Here is a 27906-nt window from a genome sequence, read left to right as displayed (position 1 = left end):
GTCTCCGAGCTGATAGTCCATGCTGCTGCAAACGTCGTCGAACTGTTCGTGCAGATGGTTGTTGTCTTGCAAACGTCCCCATCTGTTTACTCAGGGATCGAGACGGGGCTGCACGATCCATTACAGCCATGCGGATAAGATACCTGTCTTCTCGACTGCAAGTGATACGAGGCCGTTGGGATCCAGCACGGCATTCCGTATTACCCTCCTGAACCTACCGATTCCATATTCTGCTAAGTCATTGGATCTCGACCAACGAGAGCGGCAATGTCACGATACGATAAACCGCAATTGCGATAGGCTACAATCTGACCTTTATCAAAGTCGGAAACGTAATGGTACGCATTTCTCCTTCTTACACGAGGCATCACAACAACCTTTCACCAGGCAACGCCGGTCAACTGCTGTTCGTGTATGAGAAACCGGTTGGAAACTTTCCTCATGTCAGCTCTTTGTAGGTGTCGCCACCGGCGCCAACCTTGTGTGAATGCTCTGAAAAGCTAATCATTTCCATATCACAGCATCTTCTTCCTGTCGGTTAAATTTCGCGTCTGTAGCACTTCATCTTCGTGGTGTAGCAATTTTAATGGCCAGTAGTGTATTTAAATAGCGCCGTTACCGGTATCGAACCACAGGTTCATCTTCAGACGGCTAGTTCACGTTAAGATACATTTTACATTAGCTTTCGCTTTTTGTTGTCCAACTGATTAAATTTCCTTGTGATGGTGGTGGTTCCGACGAAAAATCCACGCCATTACGTTCCAGTGCAGACTGCTTGTGATCTTGCTTTTTTATGTATACGTATGTACATAATTTAAAGACCACTCACACACTAAGAAGTTTAGCACAAGTGGTTAAGTTCTCTCCAGGAAATATTCTACCAGTACTTTTTCTTTGATCACGTCCATTCGAAACCTTTTCTGAAACTGATAGTCAGCCAGTATCCGTCTCGCCGTTTTCTTTGGGTGCTCTCCTTTACCATAGACAATGTTAATGTACCGCAGACTGTCTCTGATAGCTCAAAAGTACTGCACACGTCCGTTTTCAAGTTTGCTGGAAAATCCCAGCTGTTTGGGTAGCTTTCCCAAACTCATTTGTTTGGCCGATGTAAGAGCCATCGGAGGTGACTTCAGTGTTTTCAAAGTCAATTCCAATTGCTTGGACACAAAACATTCAATCCTTGAATCAGAACTTCCCTTATGAACACGGTATCGTCAGTGAACCAGAAGTGACTATAAAATTGGTTATCGATTTTGACAGCAGAGCAGTGGTTTATACAGGAGAAGATCCCGCTTCCAGTCCTGTTCCGATGGTTCATTCTACCACAAAAGTTTACTTCACAGTGTAGGCTATTGCGGAGTGAAAGTTCCATACTGAATAGAGTAAGCTGCTCACTAATCGATACGTCACGTTGTATCTAGTCTATGGGTTGGATATTACTGGTATAAAAAATTTCATTAAATGAGAGCACTGTTGTGTGCCAAAAAATTTCATTTGTTAGCTTGAGTCTAAGAAAAGGACTTGTTACCAAGAACTAGACAAGCGAGAAACTGCGGCTTAATGTAGATAGCACACTAAATTCTTCACCTACAATGATGCCCGTTGAAGCTATTAATGTGCATTTGCGGTTTTCAGGTGCATCCGAGTTGATGTTTTTGAGAAACAATCCTCATTTTCATACAGTAATTACAATACGTATGCATAATAATGCCAATGTTAGTCTCATTTACATCTGTTAATGTGATTTATGCATAAATGGAGATTTTATTATGGATTCCAGTAACCTAAAATGTACTTAAGTCACTTAGAGCCATGTTGATAGTACTAGGCGATCAAACAGCGCTGAGGAAAGAAATTCCCGGAGAACTACGACCAAGAACCGCAGTCCAGCCAGTTCTAATAAAATGCCGAAATTGTCGAAGCAGTCATTAAATGGAGGCGAAATAATTCCTTGGAAACAAACTCCAGTTATCGTGGAGCAATTGCGAGGCATTGACATTGACACCGGCCATCCTGTCGAATACAACACTGGGACTCTTGCACTTACTTCCGGTGATATTACTATTAAGGAAACAGTTGAGATTAAATTAGCTAGAGATCTTATGAGCAGAGATGGAAGTTTTCGCTTAAACTCTATTTGCAATCCTGCTCCATCCCTGGTCGGGGTAGCAGCTGGAGTAAATGTTACCTCATCCGTTAGTAATTCATACTTATTATCGATAATTTCTGACATTGGTCATCCTTTTCTATGTGGTGGCGCTGGAGTTTATGATGTTTGTGTGTGTGTGTATGCTGTCTTTCGGCCTTTGCCCTGCATACCGAAGTTTTAGATTTCATTCCACATCGCTCTCTCTCGCTACATTTGTGGCTTGAAAATCGCAGGGAGTGCACCTTGCGAGATATCGGTGGTTGTCGAAGACGTCACGCGGCGGTCGAGTTCCTGTAAGTTCTTTGAACATTGTATGTGACGGGAGAAATTCGAATTTCACAATAACTTATGTGTATTTTACGGCTGCAGTGCACCGCCTCACTTTGTCAGAATCCCCCCCCCCACACTTCCCATCACCATCACTCGCCTTGAGTACCAGTAAATATATCTGTTCTCCAATTTGATGTCGCCTCGTGGTATTTCCCTTTGATGTTAAAGGATATGACAGGTTCCGAGAGCTGATGTACGATATCAGTTGTTTCTCTTGTTTATAAGTATTTCTCACTTTTATCACACATAAGACGAGCTTCTCTTCGGTATAGCCACTGAGAGAGTTGTCACGGTTATTAGGACACTGCACTCGCGTTCGAAAAAGCGGCTGTCGATTGACGTTTGGCCATCCACATTCAGGATACCCTTGGATTCTCTATACAATGGACTCGCACTCGGGAGGACGAAGGTTCAAATTCCCGCACGACCATTCAGATTCAGCTTTCCCGCACTTTCCCTGAAACGGTTAAGGTAATTTCTGGTGTGGTTCGTTAGCAAAAGACCGTCCGAGTCCCTTCCTCCAGCCTCTCCCAATAAGAATTTGTGTTTTGAGTCTAATGATCCAGTCGGCTTCCTTCCTAGGTCGCCTTGACCAAACACTTTCGGAGCTGATTTATTTCCTCATTCCATCTTACTGATCTCTTCGTCGACGAGACATTAAATCCGAGCCTCTCTTCCTTCAGTAAACCTTATAATCATTTGGTGTACGGCAAGGAATAGCGCAGTAGGCAGTACAGTTGAAGAGGAATGGACATCTTTAAAAAGGGCCATCACAGAAGTTGGGAAGGAAAACATAGGTACAAAGAAGGTAGCTGCGAAGAAACCATGGGTAACGGAAGAAATACTTCAGTTGATTGATGAAAGGAGGAAGTACAAACATGTTCCGGGAAAATCAGGAATACAGAAATACAAGTCGCTGAGGAATGAAATAAATAGGAAGTGCAGGGAAGCTAAGACGAAATGGCTGCAGGAAAAATGTGAAGACATCGAAAAAGATATGATTGTCGGAAGGACAGACTCAGCATACAGGAAAGTCAAAACAACCTTTGGTGGCATTAAAAGCAACGGTGGTAACATTAAGAGTGCAATGGGAATTCCACTGTTAAATGCAGGGGAGAGAGCAGATAGGTGGAAAGAATACATTGAAAGCCTCTATGAGGGTGAAGATTTGTCTGATGTGATAGAAGAAGAAACAGGAGTCGATTTAGAAGAGATAGGGGATCCAGTATTAGAATCGGAATTTAAAAGAGCTTTGGAGGACTTACGGTCAAATAAGGCAGAAGGGATAGATAACATTCCATAGGAATTTCTAAAATCATTGGGGGAAGTGGCAACAAAACGACTATTCACGTTGGTGTGTAGAACATATGAGTCTGGGGACATACCATCTGACTTTCGGAAAAGCATCATCCACACAATTCCGAAGACGGCAAGAGCTGACAAGTGCGAGAATTATCGCACAATCAGCTTAACAGCTCATGCATCGAAGCTGCTTACAAGAATAATATACAGAAGAATGGAAAAGAAAATTGAGAATGCGCTAGGTGACGATCAGTTTGGCTTTAGGAAAAGTAAAGGGACGAGAGAGGCAATTCTGACGTTACGGCTAATAATGGAAGCAAGGCTAAAGAAAAATCAAGAAACGTTCATAGGATTTGTCAACCTGGAAAAAGCGCTCGACAATATAAAATGGTGCAAGCTGTTCGAGATTCTGAAAAAAGTAGGGGTAAGCTATAGGGAGAGACGGGTCATATACAATATGTACAACAACCAAGAGGGAATAATAAGAGTGGACGATCAAGAACCAAGTGCTTGTATTAAGAAGGGTTTAAGACAAGGCTGTAGCCTTTCACCCCTACTCTTCAATCTGTACATCGAGGAAGCAATGATGGAAATAAAAGAAAGGTTCAGGAGTGGAATTAAAATACAAGGTGACAGGATATCAATGATACGATTCGCTGATGACATTGCTATCCTGAGTGAAAGTGAAGAAGAATTAAATGATCTGCTGAATGGAATGAACAGTCTAATGAGTACACAGCATGGTTTGAGAGTAAATCGGAGAAAGACGAAGGTAATGAGAAGTAGTAGAAATGAGAACAGCGAGAAACTTAACATCAGGATTGATGGTCACGATGTCAATGAAGTTAAGGCAGTAAAATAACCAATGACGGACGGAGCAAGGAGGACATCAAAAGCAGACTCGCTATGGCAAAAAAGGCATTTCTGGCCAAGAGAAGTCTACTAATATCAAATACCGGCATTAATTTGAGGAAGAAATTTCTGAGGATGTACGTCTGGAGTACAGCATTGTATGGTAGTGAAACATGGACTGTGGGAAAACCGGAACAGAAGAGAATCGAAGCATTTGAGATGTGGTGCTATAGACGAATGTTGAAAATTAGGTGGTCTGATAAGGTAAGGAATGAGGAGGTTCTACGCAGAATCGGAGAGGAAAGGAATATGTGGAAAACACTGATAACGAGAAGGGACAGGATGATAGGACATCTGCTAAGACATGAGGGAATGACTTCCATGGTACTAGAGGGAGCTGTAGAGGGCAAAAACTGTAGAGGAAGACAGAGATTGGAATACGTCAAGCAAATAATGGAGGACGTAGGTTGCAAGTGCTACTCTGAGATGAAGAGGTTAGCACAGGAAAGGAATTCGTGGCGGGCCGCATCAAACCAGTCAGTAGACTGATGACAAAAAAAAACGGCACTTTGCAGCGCACAACAGCAACTTCAACCAACTACCTAAGAGGGCTGCTGACACTTTTGTACAGGGTTTATCGTGATTAACAGGCACGGCTGAAAGTATACCAAAATAGAAGCGAAAAAGTTGAGGAAATTTGAGTCCGCAAACGAGACTGGTACGTGCCACCATTGAATTCCGCATGAAGTTATGTCGTATCTTCTACAAATGGATTTAAAATATAATATTTTGGATTAAATCCCCATATTGTTGAGCTCAAGTTTCACCCGTGGCCTACCTTAACGTTCGAGGCAGTGCTGAAAAGTTATGCCTCAGAATTTTTTGTTCTGTTCTCATTAAGAGTTGAGGTATTTAAGTCATGCATATTACTCGGTCGACCTTCCCGCTTCACTGACGTAAGTTGTAACCCTTTACCACTAGAGGGCTCCGAATTGTAGCGTGTAACGTCGCAATTTTCCGCGTAACTATGTCAGTGCGTGAGAGACATTCACAAAACTGAAAGGCCGAATTCGAAGAGCTCGTCCACAGATGTAGCACCCTTTCCTTCAGCATGACAATGCCACACCACACACCAGCTCTGCGACATCTGCAGCAATTCGACGCCTTGGGTTCCCTGTCGAATATTCTACATACAATCCCAACTTCGCTCACCCGATACAAAAATTAGAGAACTTCTTCGAGGATTTCACTTCGACAGTGACACGAAGTGGTGGGAGCAGAGGTGACGCCGTGCTTTAGTCAACAAAGTCAAACATTGTACATTGACGGTACCAACGAACTGCTCTCTGGGTGGAAGAAATGTGTTCGTCACCAAGGTGACTATCTTCAGAAATAAATATGTAGCAATGAAGAATAAATTTTGCTGCATTATAAAGGCTCTAATAGTTTTCATAAAAATATTCGGAGGTATTAATTTTAGCACGCCCTCGTAAAATACAGTTCTACTTCAACATGTTAAGGTTTGCAATTCATTGGACTTTCGTACTTACCTCTCATTGACGTATTTGGACGCTAAACTGCTCTCGTCAGTGGAGTGAGTTACGAATTCTTTCCAATATCTCGCAAACTTTGATACGGCCGTGGAATGTGCTGCTGCAGTTCTTAAACCGTGTCAACGGGAATGCTGTACACTACAGACACTATCTCGACAAACAAAACGAGAGCACTGAGGTCAGGTGATCTCAGAGGAGAGGCTACAGGCCCTGCTGACCTATCCACGTTGAGCCCTATTGGCGCGCTAGATGTCATGAGCAAAATGTGTCCGCCCATCATGCATGTACCATATTGCTTAAGGGGAACGTCCTCAAGTAGTCTTGGAAGACCGTGCAACAGAAACCCAAAGTACGCTCATCTATCACATTTTTTGGAAGAATGTGTCGACCAATGAAAAATACCCTATTGCCCATAACTACACATTCAATGAGATACGAAACTGAAGTGGCGACTCGCGGACTTCATGTAGTGCGCTTACTCTAGATTTGAGCTATAAAGAAAGTAAAGTCCTAAGGGATTGCTGGGTGAGAGATCCCATGTTCGGAAGCGGGAGTCGGAAAGATTTCCATTCCTTCCTTTTCCACGCGTATATGGAGAGGTGTATCTTATGTGTATTTCTTCACTGTAGATGAGTTTAACGGCCTTGCGTTTAGTGTTATGTTTGGGATGTACGATGATGATGATGATGATGATGATGACTGAAGGAAGAGGGTGAAACCCGGTGCTGGGACATAGCGTACTGCTCTCCAGTAGCACCCAGTGGGCGCCGTCTTAGCAAGCCCATCTCATGGACAGAATACCATCAATACCGTAATCTGCCCTTACTTCATGAGACTGGTGATTAGGAGCTTTACATCACCAACTCTCCTCCCCTCGTAAGCCAAATATTGGTACCGAAAATATCATCCACCACAAGGATTCGAACAGCCTTGCCTCCGGATCGAGAGCAAGCGCGCAAGCATGCGTTAGCGACATCGGCGACGGACACTACTCCATACCTCAGTCAGTGGTGGCTCGTAACTACACATTCACAGTATTATGGACCCATGTTCACTAGCTATGTTGTGTTTCTACAGTGGGTAGACGTAAGGGCTTACTTACTACCTCGAAAACATAAATTTATGTTGTTAATTTATTGGTTAAGTGCAGGTACAATTCCGTAGTCTCGATACAAATCGTAGTCGTCTCGCTACAGTACCTTATTACGCCACTAGATCAGTCAAAACAAAGAGACTAAGCCTGTTCCTAAAGTGGAGTATCGTGTGCTAATTAGTTTCCGGAAGCAGCGGAATTGTTTCGGCCCTATTAGAATGGACCACACTGCTAAAGAAGTCAGTTGGTTTACCCGGACGCAACTGCAACATTTCCACTGCTGCAGAATACGAATTTACCGCACGTTACTCCACTTTGGGCTGCACAATTTTTGCCTCTTCAATTGGCGTTTCATGGGACTGTGGCGCGGGGAGTTCACTATGTACCAGAATTTCGCGATCCTGCAAATAACCAAAAACTTAATTATGTAATTTTGTTATTGTCCAGCTGATAATTAAAACAAAATTGTCGAGGCTTTCGAGTCCACTTATTGACTGGTCTCGGGATCCTAGACCTATATTTCGTCACCGAAAGTGACTCGCACTGTCGAAAGTTCACCCTCCACTGCTGGCGACGGTCTGTTAATCACCAGAGGTGGAGGTTGCACCTTTGACAGTGCCAACTACACGTCTGACGGAACTAAAATAGGAAAAAAATCGTTCAACAAATGTAAGCCGAAGATCCAGAGCCAAAAGCAAACAAGCAGTAGCATAGTTAAAACTCTATGACTAACTGTAAGACTAGCCTGCCCGGTTGGCCGTGCGGTCTAACGCACGGCTTTCCGGGCGGGATGGAGCGCCTGGTTCCCGGCACGAATCCGCCCGGCGGACTTGGGTCGAGGTCCGATGAGCTGGCCAGTCTGTGGATGGTTATTAGGCGGTTTTCCATCTGCCACGGTGAATGCGGGCTGGTTCCCCTTATTCCGCCTCAGTTACACTATGTCGGCGATTGCTGCGCAAACAAGTTCTCCACGTACACCACCATTACTCTACCACACAAACATAGGGGTTACACTCATCTGGTGTGAGACGTTCCCTGGGGGGTCCACGGGGGGCCGAACCGCACAATAACCCTGGGTTCGGTGTGGGGGCGGTGGAGGGGTGAAGTGGAGTGCGGTAGTCGTCGTGGGGTTGTGGACCACTGCGGCTGCGGCGGTGACGGAGCCTCTCCGTCGTTTCTAGGTCCCCGGTTAACATACGATAAATACAATACATACAAACTGTAAGATTAACGTATATTTTGACACGTAAAAGCCTTCGCTGGCAGTGATGATACACCCTGCATAAAACTTTTAAGCTCGTGTCTTGTCAGCCGAGCAACAGCTTCGTTCTGCTGCACCGTTCCGGCGAGTTTCCAACTTATTGTCTTCTGGCCAAGTAGAAAACTAGCGCTAGGGTTCCATAGAGACCAATGAATTATTGGCTGATAAATCGGGAAGATGAAATTCGTTGGAAAGATTCTCCCCTATAAAGTGTTGTTGGGAGATCGTTAAGTTGTGGCGCGTAAGACGGGTGAGCACGTAAATGGGAGGGTCTGCAGACGGCCCGCCTTGGAGGAGCACCGCGCGCCGCCATCATGTGTGGGCAGGGTCGGCCGGTTAGCGTTGCAGCCGGGGGCCGCGTTTGGCTTGTGCGCAGGACGGGGCCCGTGGCCGAGCCTCATGGGCTCCACTGGTGGATGTGGCGGGGTGTTCCAGAGCTGGTGAAGCGGTCGCTGCTGACCCTGCAGGTGGTGGCGGCCGAGGAGCTCGAGGCGCTGCACCGCCTGCTGCACGTGCCCGAGGAGGTGGCGCTGCGGCTGGCGGACGCCGAGCACCGCCTCTTCTACCAGGTGCCGCCCATCGACTACCTGCGCCAGGTCACGCTCGACCTGGGCTCGAGCAGCGGCAGCCCCAGCAGCGGCGAGCACCAGCAGCAGGCGGGACCGGGACACGGCGCGCAGAGGCCCTCCGTGCGCAGCCTCATCAAGCGCTTCAACGAGGTCAGTGCCTCGCTCTGGTCATCCCTCACCTTCTGCTTACAGAGGAGGTCAACTTTCTGTTCAACTGCCCGCCCTATAGGAAGCACCAACTCCTGTATCCTTCACCACAGCCTGTGCCCCATCCTTTGCATTTCTTTCCTCTCGGCTGGACCGACAAAGCACCATGTCATTGTTCTCTTATTTTCTTCCAGCACTCTTTCATCTGTTCACTGCGTTTCTCCTTCCTGTCTCCTGATCACTTCAGACGAGTTCATTTTTTCGCTCTACTACCTTCAAATCCTTACAAATTCAATACTTCTTCTCTAAACACTTCTCTGTTAGATGTTTCTTCACCTTCTGTTCACTGCTCTGCAAAACGTAAGGACAAGATGGAGCCGGCCGCTGTGGCCGAGCGGCTCTAGGCGCTTCTGTCTGGAACCGCGTGTCCGCTACGGTCGCAGGTTCGAATCCTGCCTTGGGCATGGATATGTGTGATATCCTTAGGTTAGTTAGGTTTAAGTAGTTCTAAGTTCTAGGGGACTGATGACCTTAGATGTTAAGTCCCATAGTGCTCAGAGCCATTTGAACCATTTGACAAGATGAACAAAGTAACACAACATATTAACAACACGATGGAAATGAAGGAAAGTGCGGGAGCATCTTGCCAAAGGTATCCTGATCGTCCACAGAAGGTTCGATGCCACATACCGCGAATATAGCGTCAAATGAGGCTGGGTTCTCAACACGAAGGAGTTGAATGGACAGGAAAAGACAACATATGTCAATCAACGAACAGTTACGGTGCACAGTTGTGGTGTTCTTCATTACAGTATGACCCAGAGACAACATTTGGACGACTTCACATATGGAAAAATGGTCGGGAAACTGGAAGTAGAACGAAGTGTGCCGAGTGCAGCCCAGGCGTATCGTACTGTTCACAATATTGTTTCACGTGTGTGGGAAGCATTCGGAACTAAAGACACTGCTGGCCGAAGGAGAGTAAGTAGTCGACCATGGTAAGCTACAGAAGCAGATGACAACTATGTTGTACAACAGGCTAGAATGTATCAACGTCAAACAGCGGGTGCAATTGTAACCACATTTAACGGGACTGCAACGCACACAATCTCATGCTCCACTCTGGCTCGGTGACTAAATGGGGGTGGTCTCTTTTCCCGACGATCAGTTTGTTGTGTTCCATTGAGAGCAGCAGGTGGGTGTCACCGTTTGCAGTGGTGCCAAGAGCGGAGGGACTGGACCATCGAGGACTGGTGTCGCGTGCTCTTCCCGGCTGAGAGCAGATTCATTCTGAGTAGTGACTCTGGATGCACCCTTATATGGCGAGAATTGAGAACACGCAATGCGTCCACGATCATTCTGAAACATGTTCGTTTAGTTGGTCCATGTATAATTGTGTGTGGAGGCATAATGTTGCACTGTCGTACTGTCCTCCGAGCACTCACCAGTCGCCGTTATTGTGAGACTGTACCCTTCCCCGTGAGCGTCTTTTCAGGGGTGCATTCGGCCGTAACTTCATTTTCATGGATGACAGTGTGCGGCCACATAGAACAGTGTAGGTGGAGTCGCTCTTGGAAAGAAATGATACTTGGAGAATGGACTGACCTGCCCATTTCCCCCGGCTTAAGTCCCATCTAGAACGTGTGGGAAGTGTTGGAGAGACGTACTGCAGAACGTCCACATGCACCAGCGACCGTCCAGCAGGTGACAACGGCGCCAGTGGAGGAATTGAAGGCCCTACCACAAGAACTCCTTACCAGCCTTGTCGCCAGCATGGGAGCACGTTGCAGAGCATACAGTGCTGTGCGTGGTGATCACTCACCCTAATAACAACCATTTCCCTCCTTTCGTTCAAAATGGTTCAAATGGCTCTAAGCACTACGGGACTTAACATCTGAGGTCATCAGTCCCCTAGACTGAGAACCACTTAAACCTAACTAACCTAAGGACATCACACATATCCATGCCCGAGGCAGGATTCGAACCTGCGACCGTAACAGCAGCGCGGTTCCGGACTGAAGCGCCTATAACCGCCCTTCTTAATTTCCAGGGGACCATCATGGTTCGCCGTGACTTTAGTGTAATTATTGTCTTTGAATAAAAGTGTCGTTTCTGTTCGTCTCATTACGTATTTCTCTTGGTTGGCTATTGGATTATACTGCACAGTTCTTCCTGTGTGGTCCAAGTTTCATCGAGCAACAACGCATCATGCAAAACAAAAGCCACTTTTGTCCTTAAGTTTTGCAGGCCAGTGTATTGCTTTCTTCTAAATCCCCCGCCCCCCTCTTTCTCTCTCTCTCTCTCTCTCTCTCTCTCTCTTTTTTTTTTTTTGTGCATCTGACTTGTAGACTTTTTAACACTAAATGTTTGAAGATATTATTGACTAACCTCTGTCTTGCATCCGGTATAAATTATCAGAAACACCATTTTTGCCATTACTTCTGATATGTTTACTATGTATCGATAAATTGTATCATTACTTAGTAATTTCCATAGTTTTTTGTTATCCTGATATTTTTGTGACGATTTGACTTTCTGCTATTCCTAATTTACCTAAATTGTACTTTAATGCTAGAAATTCACTTGCATATAGATATTCTAGCTTTACTACTATATTGTAATGCCTTAGTTTTTCGTTTTGATTGCAAATGTCTATAGTTACTCCATATCTCCTTCCCATTTCATCTATCGTTTCATCTACAGCGTCTTTTCCGAACTATTTTCTTATATTATCTATCCAAGACGTGAAATTGATTGAACCTTCTTTATTTGGCCCTTACGTATTTTTAGAAATTCTGTTGCATTTTCAATGTTTGTTAAAAATTTCCTTTTCTGCACAAATTTTCAGTCGGTGCTTGTATTACAGTAAATGTCCCGTTTTACGAAAGTAGACTGCGCCATTGCTCAAGCACAGGCAGTCGGCGATCCAGGCACCCACAGGCAGCAGTGGGCAGATGGGTGTACAGTAGAGGAAGGAGATCGCTGACAGTTGGCAGCACTGTAGTCAGTTTTCGGCTACGAAGCCCTAACGGTTGCAGGTGAAAACAATAGTCGTCTTTAGAGGTGCGACAACAATGAGGCTTTGCCACAGACGTACACAAAATCGCTTTAAGTGATTGACTGAGATAGACATGTAAAGCAGCCGTCCTAAGTCCACTGCAACTGTCAGGGATTCGTTTTTTGCCGTCTCTGTTACAGCGCACAGTCGTTCAACACTGTCCACATAATAGCACCAGTTTCCTATTCTACACTCTCGAGTGCCTGATCACTGGCAGGTGGGCGCCAGCAATCAGAGGTGGGCCAGGCGTGGGCGAACTGCTCGACCTCGGGCAGTCGTGGAGCCGGCCGCTCACAAGCAGGGGATGGGCAAATGGCTAGGGCACGGGCAGCGAACGCTCTGCGAATTTCAAAAGCGTTTAGTGAGGGAACTAGACCGAGCAAGTACGATTGGAAAATCAAGTGTTTAGCTTAAAAATCAGTCAAAGTAAAGAGAAACGCTAACATTTTAATACTTCTGTGGTTGTACAGTTTCTTTTTATTCACAAGCGACAATTTTTTTTTCTCTAATCCGTTTGTTGCCGCAAGACGAAGATGCCCTTCAATTTGGAATAATCAATCTGGGCTCTGCAGTTTCCATCTTCTTCTTGACAGAGTAAAGTTATTCAGAACAATATGTTGATCCATAGACAAGATGTCAGCTGCATTGAGAGTAGATCAGAAACGTCTTCTATATGTGCATCACAATACCATCGTAACAGAGTTTTGCAACTGTAGTACTTATAATTGAGCAAAGTGCAGTATTGTAAATCAGTCGTTTTTAATTTCGTTTCCAAAGGTAGCTACCTTAAATGGTTCATCGGAAAAAAAGAGCTAAATAATTTGATGTCAGTTTTTTAGGTTACACAGGTCCTGAATCTTCGTCTCAAAACTCTGACGAAATGGTATAGTCTGTTGTTAATAAAGCACGAAGCATCTGTCTGGATGTAGCTGGGGCGAGAGAGAGTTGTACGCACTCAACAGAAAAAGATGTGAATACAATGTAGTAAGGCCACTTGATTGGTGACCTATGACCTACGACTGTCCAGAGTGCGGGCTGATAGGCGCCCGCGGGCGGTCATGCCCCACAGCACATGAGTGAAACAGCCTAAATACCCTCGTCCTGTCAGCGACCTCCAGTTCGCCTTCCTAGCCTTCCAAAAATTCCATCCATCCCCTCTACTCCCCCTCAAACTGTTTACCTATTTGTAACCAGTAGTTCCACAGGATAAACCCTTCCACGAGAAAGGGAATAGTTACAAGATGAACTGCCCTCATCTTCTGTCTCCCCGACTTTTACGTCACTATTTACAGTCATTGTATCCGGTAGCGCAAGTGAGCTATGGCAGCCAAGGTGCGTGGCCTGGGCGCCGTTTCCATATAGCCACGGGTTTTTGAGAGGCGAAAAAAAGAACAAGAAAGGGCAAATCGAAAAGGGAAGAGGAAGCAAACGAAGAAGGAGGAGGAGGGGAGAAAAATGGACTGAAAGATAGCTGAATGGGAAAGGGGGTGCAGATCTGTAAAATGGGATCTTAGGGAAATTCGGAGTGATCCGTATTTGGCGACAGTCGGTTAGGACTACAGAAGCGTTTGGTTCTTGCAGTTAGTTACTACAGTGAAGAGCCAAAGAAACTGGTACACCTGCCTCATATCGTGTAGGGCCCCCGCGAGCACGCAGAAGTGCTGCAACACGACGTGGCATGTACTCGACTAATGTCCGAAGTAGTGCTGGAGGGAATTGACACCATTGATCCTGCAGGGCTGTCCATAAATCCGTAAGAGTACGAGGGGGTGCATATCTCTTCTAAACAGCACGTTGCAAGGCATCCCAGATACACTCAATAACGTTCGTGTCTGGGGAGGTGGTGGCCAGAGGAAGTGTTTAAACTCAGGAAAGTGTTCCTGGAGACACTCTGTAGCAATTCTGGACGTGTGAGGTGTCGCATTGTCGTGCTAGAATTACACAAGTCCGTCCGAATGCACAATGGACATGAAAGGATGCAGCTGATCAGACTGGATGGTACTTGCGTGTCACCTATCAGAATCTTGTCTCGACGTATCAGGGGTCGCATATCACTCCAACTGCATACGTCCCATACAATTAAAGAGCATCCACCAGCTTGAACAGTCCCTTGCTGACATGCAGGGTTCATGGATTCATGAGGTTGTCTCCATACCCGTACGCGGCCATCCGCTCGATACAATTTGAAACGAGACTCGTCCGATCAGGCAACGTGTTTCCAGTCATCGACAGTCCAAAGTCGGTGTTGAAGGACCCGGGTGAGGAGTAAAGCTTTGTGTCGTGCAGTCATCGAGGGCACACGAGAGGGTTTTCGGCCCCGAAAGCCAATATCGATGATGTTTCGTTGAATGATTCGCTCGTCGACACTTGTTGATGGTCCAGCACTGAAATCTGCAGCAATTTGCGGAAGGGTTGCACTTCTGTCACGTTGAACGACTCTCTTCAGTCGTCGTTGGTCCCGTTCTTGCAGGATCTTTACCTGGCCGCAGCGATGTCGGAGATTTGATGTTTTACCAGGTTCCTCATATTCCCGGTGCACTCTCGAAATGGTCGTACGGGAAAATCCCCACTTCATCGCTACCTCGGAGATGCTGTGTTCCATCGCTCGTGCGCCGACTATAGCACCACGTTCAAACTCACTTCAATCTTTATCACCTGCCATTATAACAGCAGTAACCGGTCTAACAACTGCGCTAGACGCTTGTTGCCTTATATAGGCGTTGCCGACCGCAGTGCCGTATTCTGCCTGTTTACATATCTCTGTATTTGAATAGGCATGCCTATACCAATTTTCTTGGCGCTTCAGTGTATATACTTCACTGCTAGTGCTACCACTTGCCATCTGTGTGTGGTTACTGCGCGTTGCCGTCGAACATATGCGGTGTTCAAACTCACTTAAATCTTGATAACCTGCCATTGAACCAGCGGTAACCGATCTAATAATTGTGCCAGACACTTGTGTTATATGGACGTTGCCGACCGGAGCGTCGCATTCTGCCTGTTTACATATCTATGTAATTGAATAAGCCTGCCTATACCACTTTCTTTGGCGCTTCAGTTTATGTGCTTGTTACTGACCGCGCTGTTGCCGGCGCGTCAGACTCTCATGTTCACGCTGTGTCGCTCTCATAGGGGACTGTTAAACGCGGCCGCGGTGTCGCAGGAAGAATCCGAGGCAGCAGGGCAGACTGCCGGATGGCGGCGGTGTCGCGTCGCGTCGCCCTCTGCGTTCATAATGTGATAACCCGGGAGCGCCCGGGCCATTACAAGAATTACGCTCGGGGCGTGCGCTCGCTCAAACAGTGCCTGGTCTGAGCACGTAGTACTTCCGGCAACCCACATCCGGTGGGGAACTCGCCTCGCCGTTGACGAGGCCCGCGGCTTGAGTAGCGGGAGGAAATTTGGCCAGGAGAATGGAAACAAGCAATTAACTAGACCACGCACGTGCAGCGTCCGGGTCGTACAGTGCTACTAGAGGGAGGCAGCCATGTAGGAAGGGAAAGCTAACCAACCCACAGGATCACCGTAGATCACCTCGTTTCAGTCCGCGCACTGACCGGATGTTTCACGGTTCTATCCTATGACTGTTATCAATACTTACCAATTCTATTTTCCGCCTCAGTTTTAATATGGCCATAGTCAATTATTTTTACACTATCAGGTGATTTCGGCAATGTGTCAAGTGCTTGTTCATATCCTCGTGTTTTACAAAGTCATCCTTTGTGTCTCTGTTTACAATTTACGTATCATTTACACACACAGGATGTTAAAAAAATGGCTCTGAGCACTATGGGACTTAACTTCTGAGGTTATCAGTCTCCTAGAACTTTGAACTACTTAAACCTAACTAACCTAAGGACATCACACACATCCATGCCCGAGGCAGGATTCGAACCTGCGACCGTAGCGGTCGCGCGGTTCCAGGCGGAGTTAAGAAAGATATTCCATTTTTAGAGCTGGTAGTATGGACCGAAACAAGATAAAAACGTCCGCTAAACGTGGGCTCTAAAACGCATACCTAAAGATATACGAGCTCTTGTTGATTTTCGTTACTGTGAAACGGATCTCTTATGTTTGCTGTTATAAATGACCTACAGAATGCAGTAAAGAGATGAAGATACACTCCTTTATTATTGTCCGTAGATGCAGCACGTAATAAAAATCTGTTGGTGTTGTGCTGTAAGCCGTATTGACTGTTCTCGGCAAGTGTACCGCATCCGTTAGTTCTAATGGGACCTCTTTGTATTTCTAAAAGTTTATGAAATGCTGTTACATTGTAGTTTTATCTTATACCAGAACAATGCAATTACATCATTCCACAAATGGTTCAAATGGCTCTGAGCACTTTGGGACTTAACTTCTAAGGTCATCAGTCCCCTAGAACTTAGAACTACTTAAACCTAACTAACCTAAGGACATCACACACATCCATGCCCGAGGCAGGATTCGAAGCTGCGACCGTAGCGGTCGCGTGGTTCCAGACTGTAGCGCCTAGAGCCGCTCGGCCACTCCGGCCGGCATATCAGGACATGGAAAGCATAACCTTCTCTAATGGTCTGATAAATAGGAGCGACCCTGGAGCCCGTGTCCAGTAAGCTAAAAGCTATGCACAACTCATCCGCATAATTATTCAGTCATCTTTTCCAGCGACTAGCTGACTCCAAGTGGACCAAAGTGTTTGGGGTTTCAAGAGGCACCTATCGTAGTTTTTCACAGCATGTAGGGAAAGCGGAAGAGCATTATCCCATGAGTCACAACGTGCAGGGAAGTGTGTGTTGAGTGATCGTAACAGGCGGTCATTGGAGACATCTATGACGAAAAATAAAAGAACGACAGCTGCAAAAGTCACTGCAGAACTGAATTTGACACTCGTGAACTTTGTCAGCATCATAACAACACAAAGGTAGCTCCAGAAGCTGAGGATTGCACGGCGAGCTGGATTTCCAAAACCACTCACCGAAGCCATAAAACGTGGAGTTTGGAGCAGTGGAAAAAATTCATTTGGTCGGCCAGTCTTCTTTCATACTGTTTCCAACTTCTGGCCAAGTTTACGTCCCAAGACTGAAACATACCGACTTTCGTTGATGATGTGGGCAGCCATGTCGTGGTATTCCATAAATCCCATGGTTTGCGAGGTCACATAATTGCCGAGGATTATGTGACCATTTTGGCTGATGTGATCCATCACATGATACAATATTTGTTCCCCAATGGTACTGTTGTGCTCTAAGACGAAGCCCCTTTTCAAGAATCTCACATTGCATCGGTCGTGAATGATTTTGTGAGGACGGGGATGAATGACTCCTGGCCACCACATTCAGCAGATCTCAAAATTATTGAGCCATACACGTAGATCATGGTAACCTGAATTAGCCGCTATTTTGCAGGAAGTATGGTATAAGAGTTGTCTGTGTGGTGTCACCACTAGACACCACACTTGCTAGGTGGTAGTTTAAATCGGCCGTGGTCCATTAGTACATGTAGGACCCGCGTGTCGCCACTGTCAGGATCGCAGACCGAGCGCCACCACAAGGCAGTTCTCGAGAGACGTACGAGCACTCGCCCCAGTTGTACGACGACGTTGCTAGCGACTACACTGACGAAGCCTTTCTCTCAATTGCCGAGAGACAGTTAGAATAGCCTTCAGCTAAGTTAAGGGCTACGACCTAGCAAGGCGCCATTTGTACCATTGCATGTATCTCAAGATAGTCTCACTTGTATCATCAAGAATGCTGTATACCAAAGGACGATATAAAAGTTAAGTGTTCTAGTAGCTACGTTCTTTTCTTTATCACATTCATTACGAATCCTGTTCCAGACTTCGCGCCAGTCGGCGTGTGTGTACGTGTGCCCTTTCGGCTACCCGTCTCTGTGGACTGGCTGCCTTAACAGTCCACTACAGTCTGACCTGTATTCATCGATTTCGAGATGATTGGAAGCTTTTTCAATGCCAACGGTTTTGCTACATTATTATATTTTAGGCGTTTCCGTATTTTTGCTCTGTAAGTGTCATAGCTCACTACACACGTTGTTTCTAGGAAAAATTAAAACTTCGAGGAAATTAATACAAAAGAAACTTGCAAAACTGTTTATGAAGGATGAAACTGAACAAGAACGAAATTTTGGAAGTTGCGCGAGAATTTTTTTCTGAGTGTTTGGGTATAAGGGAGCCGTTGTTTTTGGTGACCCTTCACAGCATAACTATATTTCGTTTCATCTCTGTCATGTTTGTCTTTGCACAGTATGTGTATCGCTCTGGAAATACTTTCACGACAGTGCAGATGTCGACGATATACGCTGTATGTGTTGTTTGGCAAGAATCTCGGTCCACTCACTCACGGCAGTCAGTAGTAATAACCACCTTACACTTCTACCCCAAGCTTGTATTCAGTGTTGCTCGATTTTGTACGGGGTTTGTTTACCTGGAAATGTTAGTTTGTTTACTGATGAAGAGTTGGGTGATATGCACCTCCTGCATTAGTTCACTGAAGTCAAGGGAAGAGCGTCATAATGGCGCTTTGCTGACGTGTTCCCTCAACGACTGCAGCCACACCACAAAAAGTTTCAGAGTCCTGTCCAGGTTAAGTTTCCGCTGGGGAACACAGTTTGTTATCCAATCTTCCTCTCAAATATACTTTGTTGACATTCCCACTTTCAACGCATCATACACTCCTGGAAATTGAAATAAGAACACCGTGAATTCATTGTCCCAGGAAGGGGAAACTTTATTGACACATTCCTGGGGTCAGATACATCACATGATCACACTGACAGAACCACAGGCACATAGACACAGGCAACAGAGCATGCACAATGTCGGCACTAGTACACTGTAGCCGGCCGAAGTGGCCGTGTGGTTAAAGGCGCTGCAGTCTGGAACCGCAAGACCGCTACGGTCGCAGGTTCGAATCCTGCCTCGGGCATGGATGTTTGTGATGTCCTTAGGTTAGTTAGGTTTAACTAGTTCTAAGTTCTAGGGGACTAATGACCTCAGCAGTTGAGTCCCATAGTGCTCAGAGCCATTAGTACAGTGTATATCCACCTTTCGCAGCAATGCAGGCTGCTATTCTCCCATGGAGACGATCGTAGAGATGCTGGATGTAGTCCTGTGGAACGGCTTGCCATGCCATTTCCACCTGGCGCCTCAGTTGGACCAGCGTTCGTGCTAGACGTGCAGACCGCGTGAGACGACGCTTCATCCAGTCCCAAACATGCTCAATGGGGGACACATCCGGAGATCTTGCTGGCCAGGGTAGTTGACTTACACCTTCTAGAGCACGTTGGGTGGCACGGGATACATGCGGACGTGCATTGTCCTGTTGGAACAGCAAGTTCCCTTGCCGGTCTAGGAATGGTAGAACGATGGGTTCGATGACGGTTTGGATGTACCGTGCACTATTCAGTGTCCCCTCGACGATCACCAGTGGTGTACGGCCAGTGTAGGAGATCGCTCCCCACACCATGATGCCGGGTGTTGGCCCTGTGTGCCTCGGTCGTATGCAGTCCTGATTGTGGCGCTCACCTGCACGGCGCCAAACACGCATACGACCATCATTGGCACCAAGGCAGAAGCGACTCTCATCGCTGAAGACGACACGTCTCCATTCGTCCCTCCATTCACGCCTGTCGCGACACCACTGGAGGCGGGCTGCACGATGTTGGGGCGTGAGCGGAAGACGGCCTAACGGTGTGCGGGACCGTAGCCCAGCTTCATGGAGACGGTTGCGAATGGTCCTCGCCGATACCCCAGGAGCAACAGTGTCCCTAATTTGCTGGGAAGTGGCGGTGCGGTCCCCTACGGCACTGCGTAGGATCCTACGGTCTTGGCGTGCATCCGTGCGTCGCTGCGGTCCGGTCCCAGGTCGACGGGCACGTGCACCTTCCGCCGACCACTGGCGACAACATCGATGTACTGTGGAGACCTCACGCCCCACGTGTTGAGCAATTCGGCGGTACGTCCACCCGGCCTCCCGCATGCCCACTATACGCCCTCGCTCAAAGTCCGTCAACTGCACATACGGTTCACGTCCACGCTGTCGCGGCATGCTACCAGTGTCAAAGACTGCGATGGAGCTCCGTATGCCACGGCAAACTGGCTGACACTGACGGCGGCGGTGCACAAATGCTGCGCAGCTAGCGCCATTCGACGGCCAACACCGCGGTTCCTGGTGTGTCCGCTGTGCCGTGCGTGTGATCATTGCTTGTACAGCCCTCTCGCAGTGTCCGGAGCAAGTATGGTGGGTCTGACACACCGGTGTCAATGTGTTCTTTTTTCCATTTCCAGGAGTGTAGATTACCTAGGATTTTAATAATAATAACAGTGTCAATAAAATATGTAAAATGTATTAATATAATAACATACCAATCGGGCAGAGGAGCGAGGAATGTGTGTCACAAGGCAGACTAACACTTTCAAACATTTATTAAACCCAAACATTACTCACACTTTTCTAAATTTTTGCCTGCAGGCGGACGAATTAAAAACACTTAGATTAAAATCTTGCACAAAAACCATTGCTTTCAATCAGTGGAATTTAAAAACATAAAATTAAATTCATTCGAAAGAGCCATTCATTTACACGAGCATAAATCCTTGTAAAATTTCTAAAATGGTTCAAATGGCTCTGAGCACTATGGGACTCAACTTCTGAGGTCATCAGTCCCCTAGAACTTAGAACTACTTAAACCTAAATAACCTAAGGACATCACACACATCCATGCCCGAGGCAGGATTCGAACCTGCGACCGTAGCGGTCACGCGGTTCCAAAGTGAAGCGCTTAGAACCGCACGGCCACACCGGCCGGCAACAATTTCTAAGTTCTTACGACACGGTGGTAAACGTACCTCTTTTCTTTCTAGAATCATAGGCTAATCACTTACACAAACTCGATGAGCAATCGCGGGCCGCGGTGGCCGAGCGGTTCTAGGCGCCTCAGTCCGGAACCGCGCAACTGCTATGATCGTACGTTCGAATCCTGCCTCGGGCATGGATGTGTGTGATGTCCTTCGGTCAGTTACGTTTAAGTAGTTCTAAGCTGTAGGGAACTGATGACGTCAGATGTTAAGTCCCACAGTGCTCAGAGCCAAAAATGAGCAATCAATATTAAACAATAAATTTTTACAAGCCTATTTATGCACCTTGAAAACAAGTAAATATTCAGACGTATGACACAATCGAATGCAATTGCAATTGTTTAAAGCTATTATGAAGTACAAGGCTCCACCCAAGTAAGATAGCTTCCTACGACCGAAACTCGATCAACACAGCCAAGCGGCCCCAGTCGACTGCGCCCCCGATATTGCTAGCAGTCGTGCCCACCCAGTCCACGGCAACTGAAATCGGTTCATTTATAAGCCAAACATTTATTAGACTTCCAATACTCATTCAACACCTCATAAGTCAGACATATCTTTACTCATTCTGAAAGGAACAGCCGACTGGGGTGGCCGAGCGGTTCTAGGCGCTACAGTCTGGAACCGCGCGACCGCTACGGTTGCAGGTTCGAATCCTGCCTCGGGCATGGATGAGTCCCGCTACGGTTGCAGGTTCGAATCCTGCCTCGGGCATGGATGAGTCTGATGTCCTTAGGTTAGTTAGGTTTAAGTAGTTCTAAGTTCTAGGGGACTGATGACCTCAGAAGTTAAGTCCCATAGTGCTCAGAGCCATTTGAACCATTTTTTGAAAGAAACAGTAATTAACACTTGGAAAGCAAAGAGCTTAAAACTGATAGTCACCGCGACTCCCAAGTTACAAGTTAATTATAATTTCGGCTTTGACAAAGATTTCATTCATTATAGTAATCACATGACTGGTCCATGATCTGTTAAATATTCACACAATATTAATACCTTTAGGTAAACCCGTACGTGCGTTACATACAGTATTAACTCAAATACAAAATACCTCGGGTGCTAGCAGGAATCCTTTACAAATTCTTGTGTCCTAATGCCAACAAGTAGTAGAAGTTTTCGGTCTTATAATACCTTTTCCCACATAGTGGCATATACCGTATCAGACCAGCAAATGTAGACAAAAGTGTGAATTTCAGAAAGATTGTGGCGAGATGAGAACACTATTAGACGGCGCAGAATAACATCACATACTATTAATTTCTCGATACTGTTCTAACTGACAATTTGAAAGTTTTTACAACACAACTTTTACTTACGTGAGTCTACATGGAAATGAGTCAATAACAACGAGAAGTCACAACCGCTATGCCAGTAAGAATTTCCTACTAGAGGCAACTAAAGATAACTTCCAAGTTTCCCACAAGAGTCCGAGGTAACACATATACACTTAATTCCAGGGTGCTATTCCGATGACACAGACGTAGTCTTCCGTGGAGACGTCCTTGATGTCGGTATTCGGCGTGAACTGACGTCCGCTGCTGGTTCTAGCCTTTAAACAATATTGGCCAGCCAATCAGATGTTTTGTAGTAATACTTCCTGCAGGCCATCTCGAACTCCCTCTGCAGGAAGTAGTACGTGGTATGTCTGTTTCCAAAACAACCGATGTTTACCATTTCTTGCGCCTTGGGCATAAGCAACCTCGGTCCTGTGTGGTGTTAGATGTGTTGCCGGCACATAGGGGCTACCTTGGTGACGGCGTAACCTACCACCACGCCCATCGGCTTTAAGATTCATAGAGTGAATAATTATTCATTTCTAATACACCAGTAACTTAAACCACCCGATGCCGGACGTTTATAAACCCAGCAGAATTAGTGAACGTGGGAATTTTCAAGTTAATGTATGAAATCAATCTTTTGCTGGCTATCGCATTACTCCTATAAGGAAGCCCAATAATCTTCAGGCTTCTCCTTCTCAATTCACAAGACATCTGCACATGCAGATTAAGTCACCAATCTCCAGGTTACCACTGACATAGTCCAAAACCCAAACCAGTGCTATTCGCCAGACAATTACTTCAACATCCCCGCATTACTTGTGTACCATGACGTCAGTGTGTGCCTCCACCACTCGACTTCGCACTGCCTGCACACACCTTCCCTTTACGATTCTCGATGACGCCACCAGCGCGGGTCAAGAAGGGGATAATTCGCACATGTACTGCGCAACGCCACAATAACGACAACAACAATAATAATAATAGTGACTTGTTTACATCAGTGTTTAGTATTTCATTTCAGCATAGCTTCCAAGAACAATTAATTCAGGAAGCTTCATACAGTTCGATCAGGAATTTGAGAAGTAATTTAACAGTTATAAGAGGCATTGAAAAAGAAATCAGCCGGAGGCTGTAAAATGAAAATCGCTGAAGGGATTGTAATGTCATTGCTTATGGGAGAATTTGTGATCCCTGTAAGACCGCTGAGGCCCCAGCTCTCTGCTAGATGGATATGGACGCACACCCATGTGACGACAGAGCGAACATTTGCACGCTCCTACCGTCCCATGCACTCAGTAGTGTGAAAACAGAGAAATGTAGGCTTGGAAAAGAGAGAAAAAGGGTATAGTGCGTTGCCGTGCAGTGGAAGTAGTGCGAGGAACGGGAATTCATCGAAGAATGGCACAATTGTAGCGAGAGCACTGCACGTCAGTTGTAATCCCAAAGCTCAGTGAGATCTTTTCAGCAGTAGATGCCTTTGTAAATGGCCGATGTTCAATTATGAGGGCACCCACCTAAGGGACAATAGCATCCATAACGTCGGGGTCCAAGAGAAATACGGGCCCTGCAACGAACTTTTGACGTCACGCTAGTCGTCTTCTCCAACACACTTCACGAACGCTTGGCTCCATACAGGGACCACCGGAAATCAGTGCGTAATTGGAAAGGTACCTGGTAAATGTATTAACTTTGTAGTGCGCTACTGAGAGCTTGCATGAGTTGAAACATTCACTTGCTCCCAACCGGAGAAGGCTGCTGGAACTCATAAAATCTGCAGTGTCACGTGCTGTGACGTACGGACCACGGCCTGTCTTTCTCTGGGGCCTCGGGTATTGCAGTATATAGTGCATCATCGGTCAACGGTATCCGTTCTTCCTGGAATCGCCTCTGCCACGCCTTGGCCCTTCCAAAGGGTTCTTGTTCCATTCTTTGATGAATTTCTGTTCCAGGCACTCCTTCCATCGTCAGAAAAGGCACTGCAACCCCTTGCTCTTCTCTTTAAGTATCCTTTCCACATTCTTCCGTAGGCAATGGCATTACCATCCTTCGGTTTTCAGTTTACATCCCCCGATCTCTCTGAATACCCCTTCAAATACGAGTATCATAGCAACACACTCCGAAACGTCCTAATTTTGTGGTATAAAATCTAACTGTTCATTCACCATTAACATTATTTCACTTAGCTGTTTCACTACGATTTGAAAACAGTCTTCGACTGAAGACCACAAGAACACCAAATCTTGTCGTTTGAGTGGTGTCGCCGTCAGCAAATAGCTTCATACAAGTCACTAATCCAAATGAAACAGTGATTTCCCTAAATCACTCCAGGCAAATGCCGGGATGGTTCCTCTGAAAGGGCACGGCCGACTTCCTTCCTCATCCTTCCCTAATTCGATGAGACCGATGACCACGCTGTCTGGTCTCCTTCCCCAAACAACCAACCAACCAAATGAAACACCAATTTACCAGTCATATCACCACTATCCTTGCAACAAAAAATGCAAACAACTTAAAAATTCAGCATGAACGTTTTAATAGATCGTAGTCTGCAGAAGTACGAGGAATTACTCTGCATTTCTACTGAAAGCTTTCTACGCACACTGCGAACTGCCGGAAGTGCGATACCTTTGGGGCACATCGTGTAACCAAATGATAATGCCACAATATTTTAGAGCAAATTAGTGTGATTGCACAGCTCTTTAACATTCCTTCCGTCAACAGTCTAAAAGAACTGTATTTGTTGGCCGTTACCTTGATGTGTTTTTACTATCTTAAAATTCTTCTGTTTGCTCTGTACGTAAATTTCTTTTAAACATCATGTTGCTGGCTGCGTGTCATCTACGAAAAACATCAACAAAGTAATATAAAACTGTTGCTTTCTTGCTGATTACTTAAAGCTCACTGTGCAGGACTCGAACCCGTGACCTCCGGTTTTCGAGGCAGCGACGCTTTCCCAGAAGTGCTACGCCGGCGTGTTAGTGTTGCTGGGTAAGAGGGGCAATGGCTAGTTGCACTCAGCCAAGCCTGGCGGCGGACGTTGACGAGAGAATAAATGGGCCTGTTTGCCGGGGAGTATCTCGTTCGTCGGTATGCTCGTTAATGCGGCGCCTCGAGTCTTAATTATGCTTCGTTTTCGGCGAAGCCACTCCGCACGCTGGTAGGATACTCATTACGTCTGGAGCGTGAAAAATGGAATTTGATTCAGCTACGAGCCTTGCGAAAAATTCCGGTGAATGCACGGCTCGAAAAAAAAGTGACTGTCGCATTCCAGCTCAGTGCTATTCAACCTAAGGTTGTTTAGTTTCACTGCAAGAAATGTCCGTACCGGTAGATGAATTATTTCATACAGTCGTCAGTAAAAGAAGATTTCTTACAGTCAATGGATATAAACGACATCGAGCAAAAAATTATTGTGTACTCTCAGTGTCGAGGGAATTGTGAATCTTCGTGATTTCAATACCTATTTATTACGGACTGATAGTAATGTGATGCCTTTGGGGCGCGTCTTGTAAGCAGACGATAATGCCACAATATTTCAGATGAAATGAGTATGTTTAGACAGTTCTTTAACTCATCATCATCATCATTATCATCATCATCATCATCATCATCATTTAAGACTGATTATGCCTTTCAGCGTTCAGTCTGGAGCATAGTCCCCCTTATAAAATTTCTCCATGATCCCCTATTCAGTGCTAACATTGGTGCCTCTTCTGATCTTAAGCCTATTACTTCAAAATCATTCTTAACCGAATCCAGGTACCTTCTCCTTGGTCTACCCCGACTCGTCCTACCCTCTACTGCTGAACCCATGAGTCTCTTGGGTAACCTTGCTTCTCCCATGCGTGTAACATGACCCCACGATCTAAGCCTGTTCGCCCTGACTGCTACATCTATAGACTTCATTCCCAGTTTTTATTTGATTTCCTCGTTGTGGACACCCTCCTGCCATTGTTCCCATCTACTAGTACCTGCAATCATCCTAGCTACTTTCACATCCGTACCCTCAACCTTGTTGATAAGGTAACCTGAATCCACCCAGCTTTCGCTCCCATACAACAAAGTTGATCGAAAGATTGAGCGGTGCACAGATAACTTAGTCTTGGTATTGATTTCCTTCTTGCAGAAGAGAGTAGATCGTAGCTGAGCGCTCACTGCATTAGCTTTGCTACACCTCGCTTCCAGTTCTTTCACTATGTTGCCACCCTGTGAGAATATGCATCCTAAGTACTTCAAACCGTCCACCTGTTCTAACTTTGTTCCTCCTATTTGGCACTTAATCCCTTTATTGCCTTACCTTTTTTGTCAAAATTATGAAAGAACTGTTTCGTCTTTTCTGAGAACAAATTGCAGGGAATAATGGGATTCTATGCGTTACCCAAATGATAACCACTGTTCCGGTTAATAGCGTATTCCGCCAAGCTTATCTTCATTGGCTTTTAAAACAATGGAATCCCAAAAAGAATTTGCAATAGCCAAATTTTTTTTCTGTTGCATTCTGTCGTGAGCCTGGTGGGTGTATAGTGTTTGCTCAGCAACGGAAGACTTCGATGATTGCAAAAGGCCAGTTCCCGGGTTCGATTCCCGGCGGGGTCAGGGATTTTCTCTGCCTTGTGATGACTGCGTGTTGTCTGATGTCCTTAGGTTAGTTAGGTTTAAGTAGTTCTAAGTTCTAGGAGACTGATGACCATAGTGCTCAGAGCCATTTGAACCATTTTGAACCAAAAGGCAAGTTGATGTTTGGGGAGCGCAGCTGGTCGCCGGTTAATACTACGCACGACTTTTCGTATGCGCTCTTGCCAGACGTCTTCCTGTGAGCCTTCGAACACTGACATCGGCTGCCTACGTCAAACAATTTATTTGCGCGCTGTATGCGTCTAGCGCATGCATCGTGATCGCGACTGCAAGACCGGCGACACGACCCGATGACAGCGCCCTCGACGACAGAAATGCGAAGCTCAGCTGTACGGTGGGTTGCCGCTCTCCCTGGCCCTCGGAGTAATCGTCTTTTCTGAGAACAAATTGTGAGGAACGATGGGATTCCATGTGTTACCCAGTCGATAGCCGTTGTCCCGGTTAGAAGGGTATCCTGCCAAACGAATTTCCACGGGCTCTTTAAGCAATGGAATCCCAAAAAGAATTAACAGTAGCCAAACTGTGTTTGTAATAGCATCCCATTGTGAGCCTGATGGATGTATAGTGAGTGCTCGGCAACGGCAGACTATGGGGGTTGCAAAAGGCGAGTCCATTGTCGATGTTCTACGCACCTTTAGACCTTTAGAGCCCACTAACTGACAACCCGGCGTTCCTTGGGTACCCATTTTGCCAATTTTCTATCAGAAATAGAAACAACAAATGAACTGTGTTTGTAGCGTAATATCGAAAAAAATTCATTTCTATGTATTCGTGAAAACTGCTTCAAAATTGTGAAACGGTTGTACAAAGGAATATGCGTAAT

At 46.0% G+C, this 27906-nt stretch overlaps 1 protein-coding gene across 1 annotated transcript in view; it reads left to right on the top strand.

The window, feature by feature from the left end:
- The window catches only part of LOC126237096 (1-phosphatidylinositol 4,5-bisphosphate phosphodiesterase epsilon-1-like), a 428615-nt gene that overhangs the window by 200043 nt on the left and 200666 nt on the right, over positions 1–27906 (top strand). Inside the window, exon 5 of the mRNA XM_049946900.1 lies at positions 8976–9259. Within this exon, the coding sequence (XP_049802857.1) occupies positions 8976–9259 (284 nt within the window). The remainder of the gene's footprint in view (positions 1–8975; positions 9260–27906) is intronic.

Source organism: Schistocerca nitens, chromosome 2, assembly GCF_023898315.1.
Source record: "Schistocerca nitens isolate TAMUIC-IGC-003100 chromosome 2, iqSchNite1.1, whole genome shotgun sequence".
Classification (NCBI taxonomy): Eukaryota; Metazoa; Arthropoda; class Insecta; order Orthoptera; family Acrididae; genus Schistocerca; species Schistocerca nitens.
The sequence above is the reverse complement of the archived record's forward strand: the minus strand, read 5'-3'. Positions and strand labels throughout refer to the sequence as shown.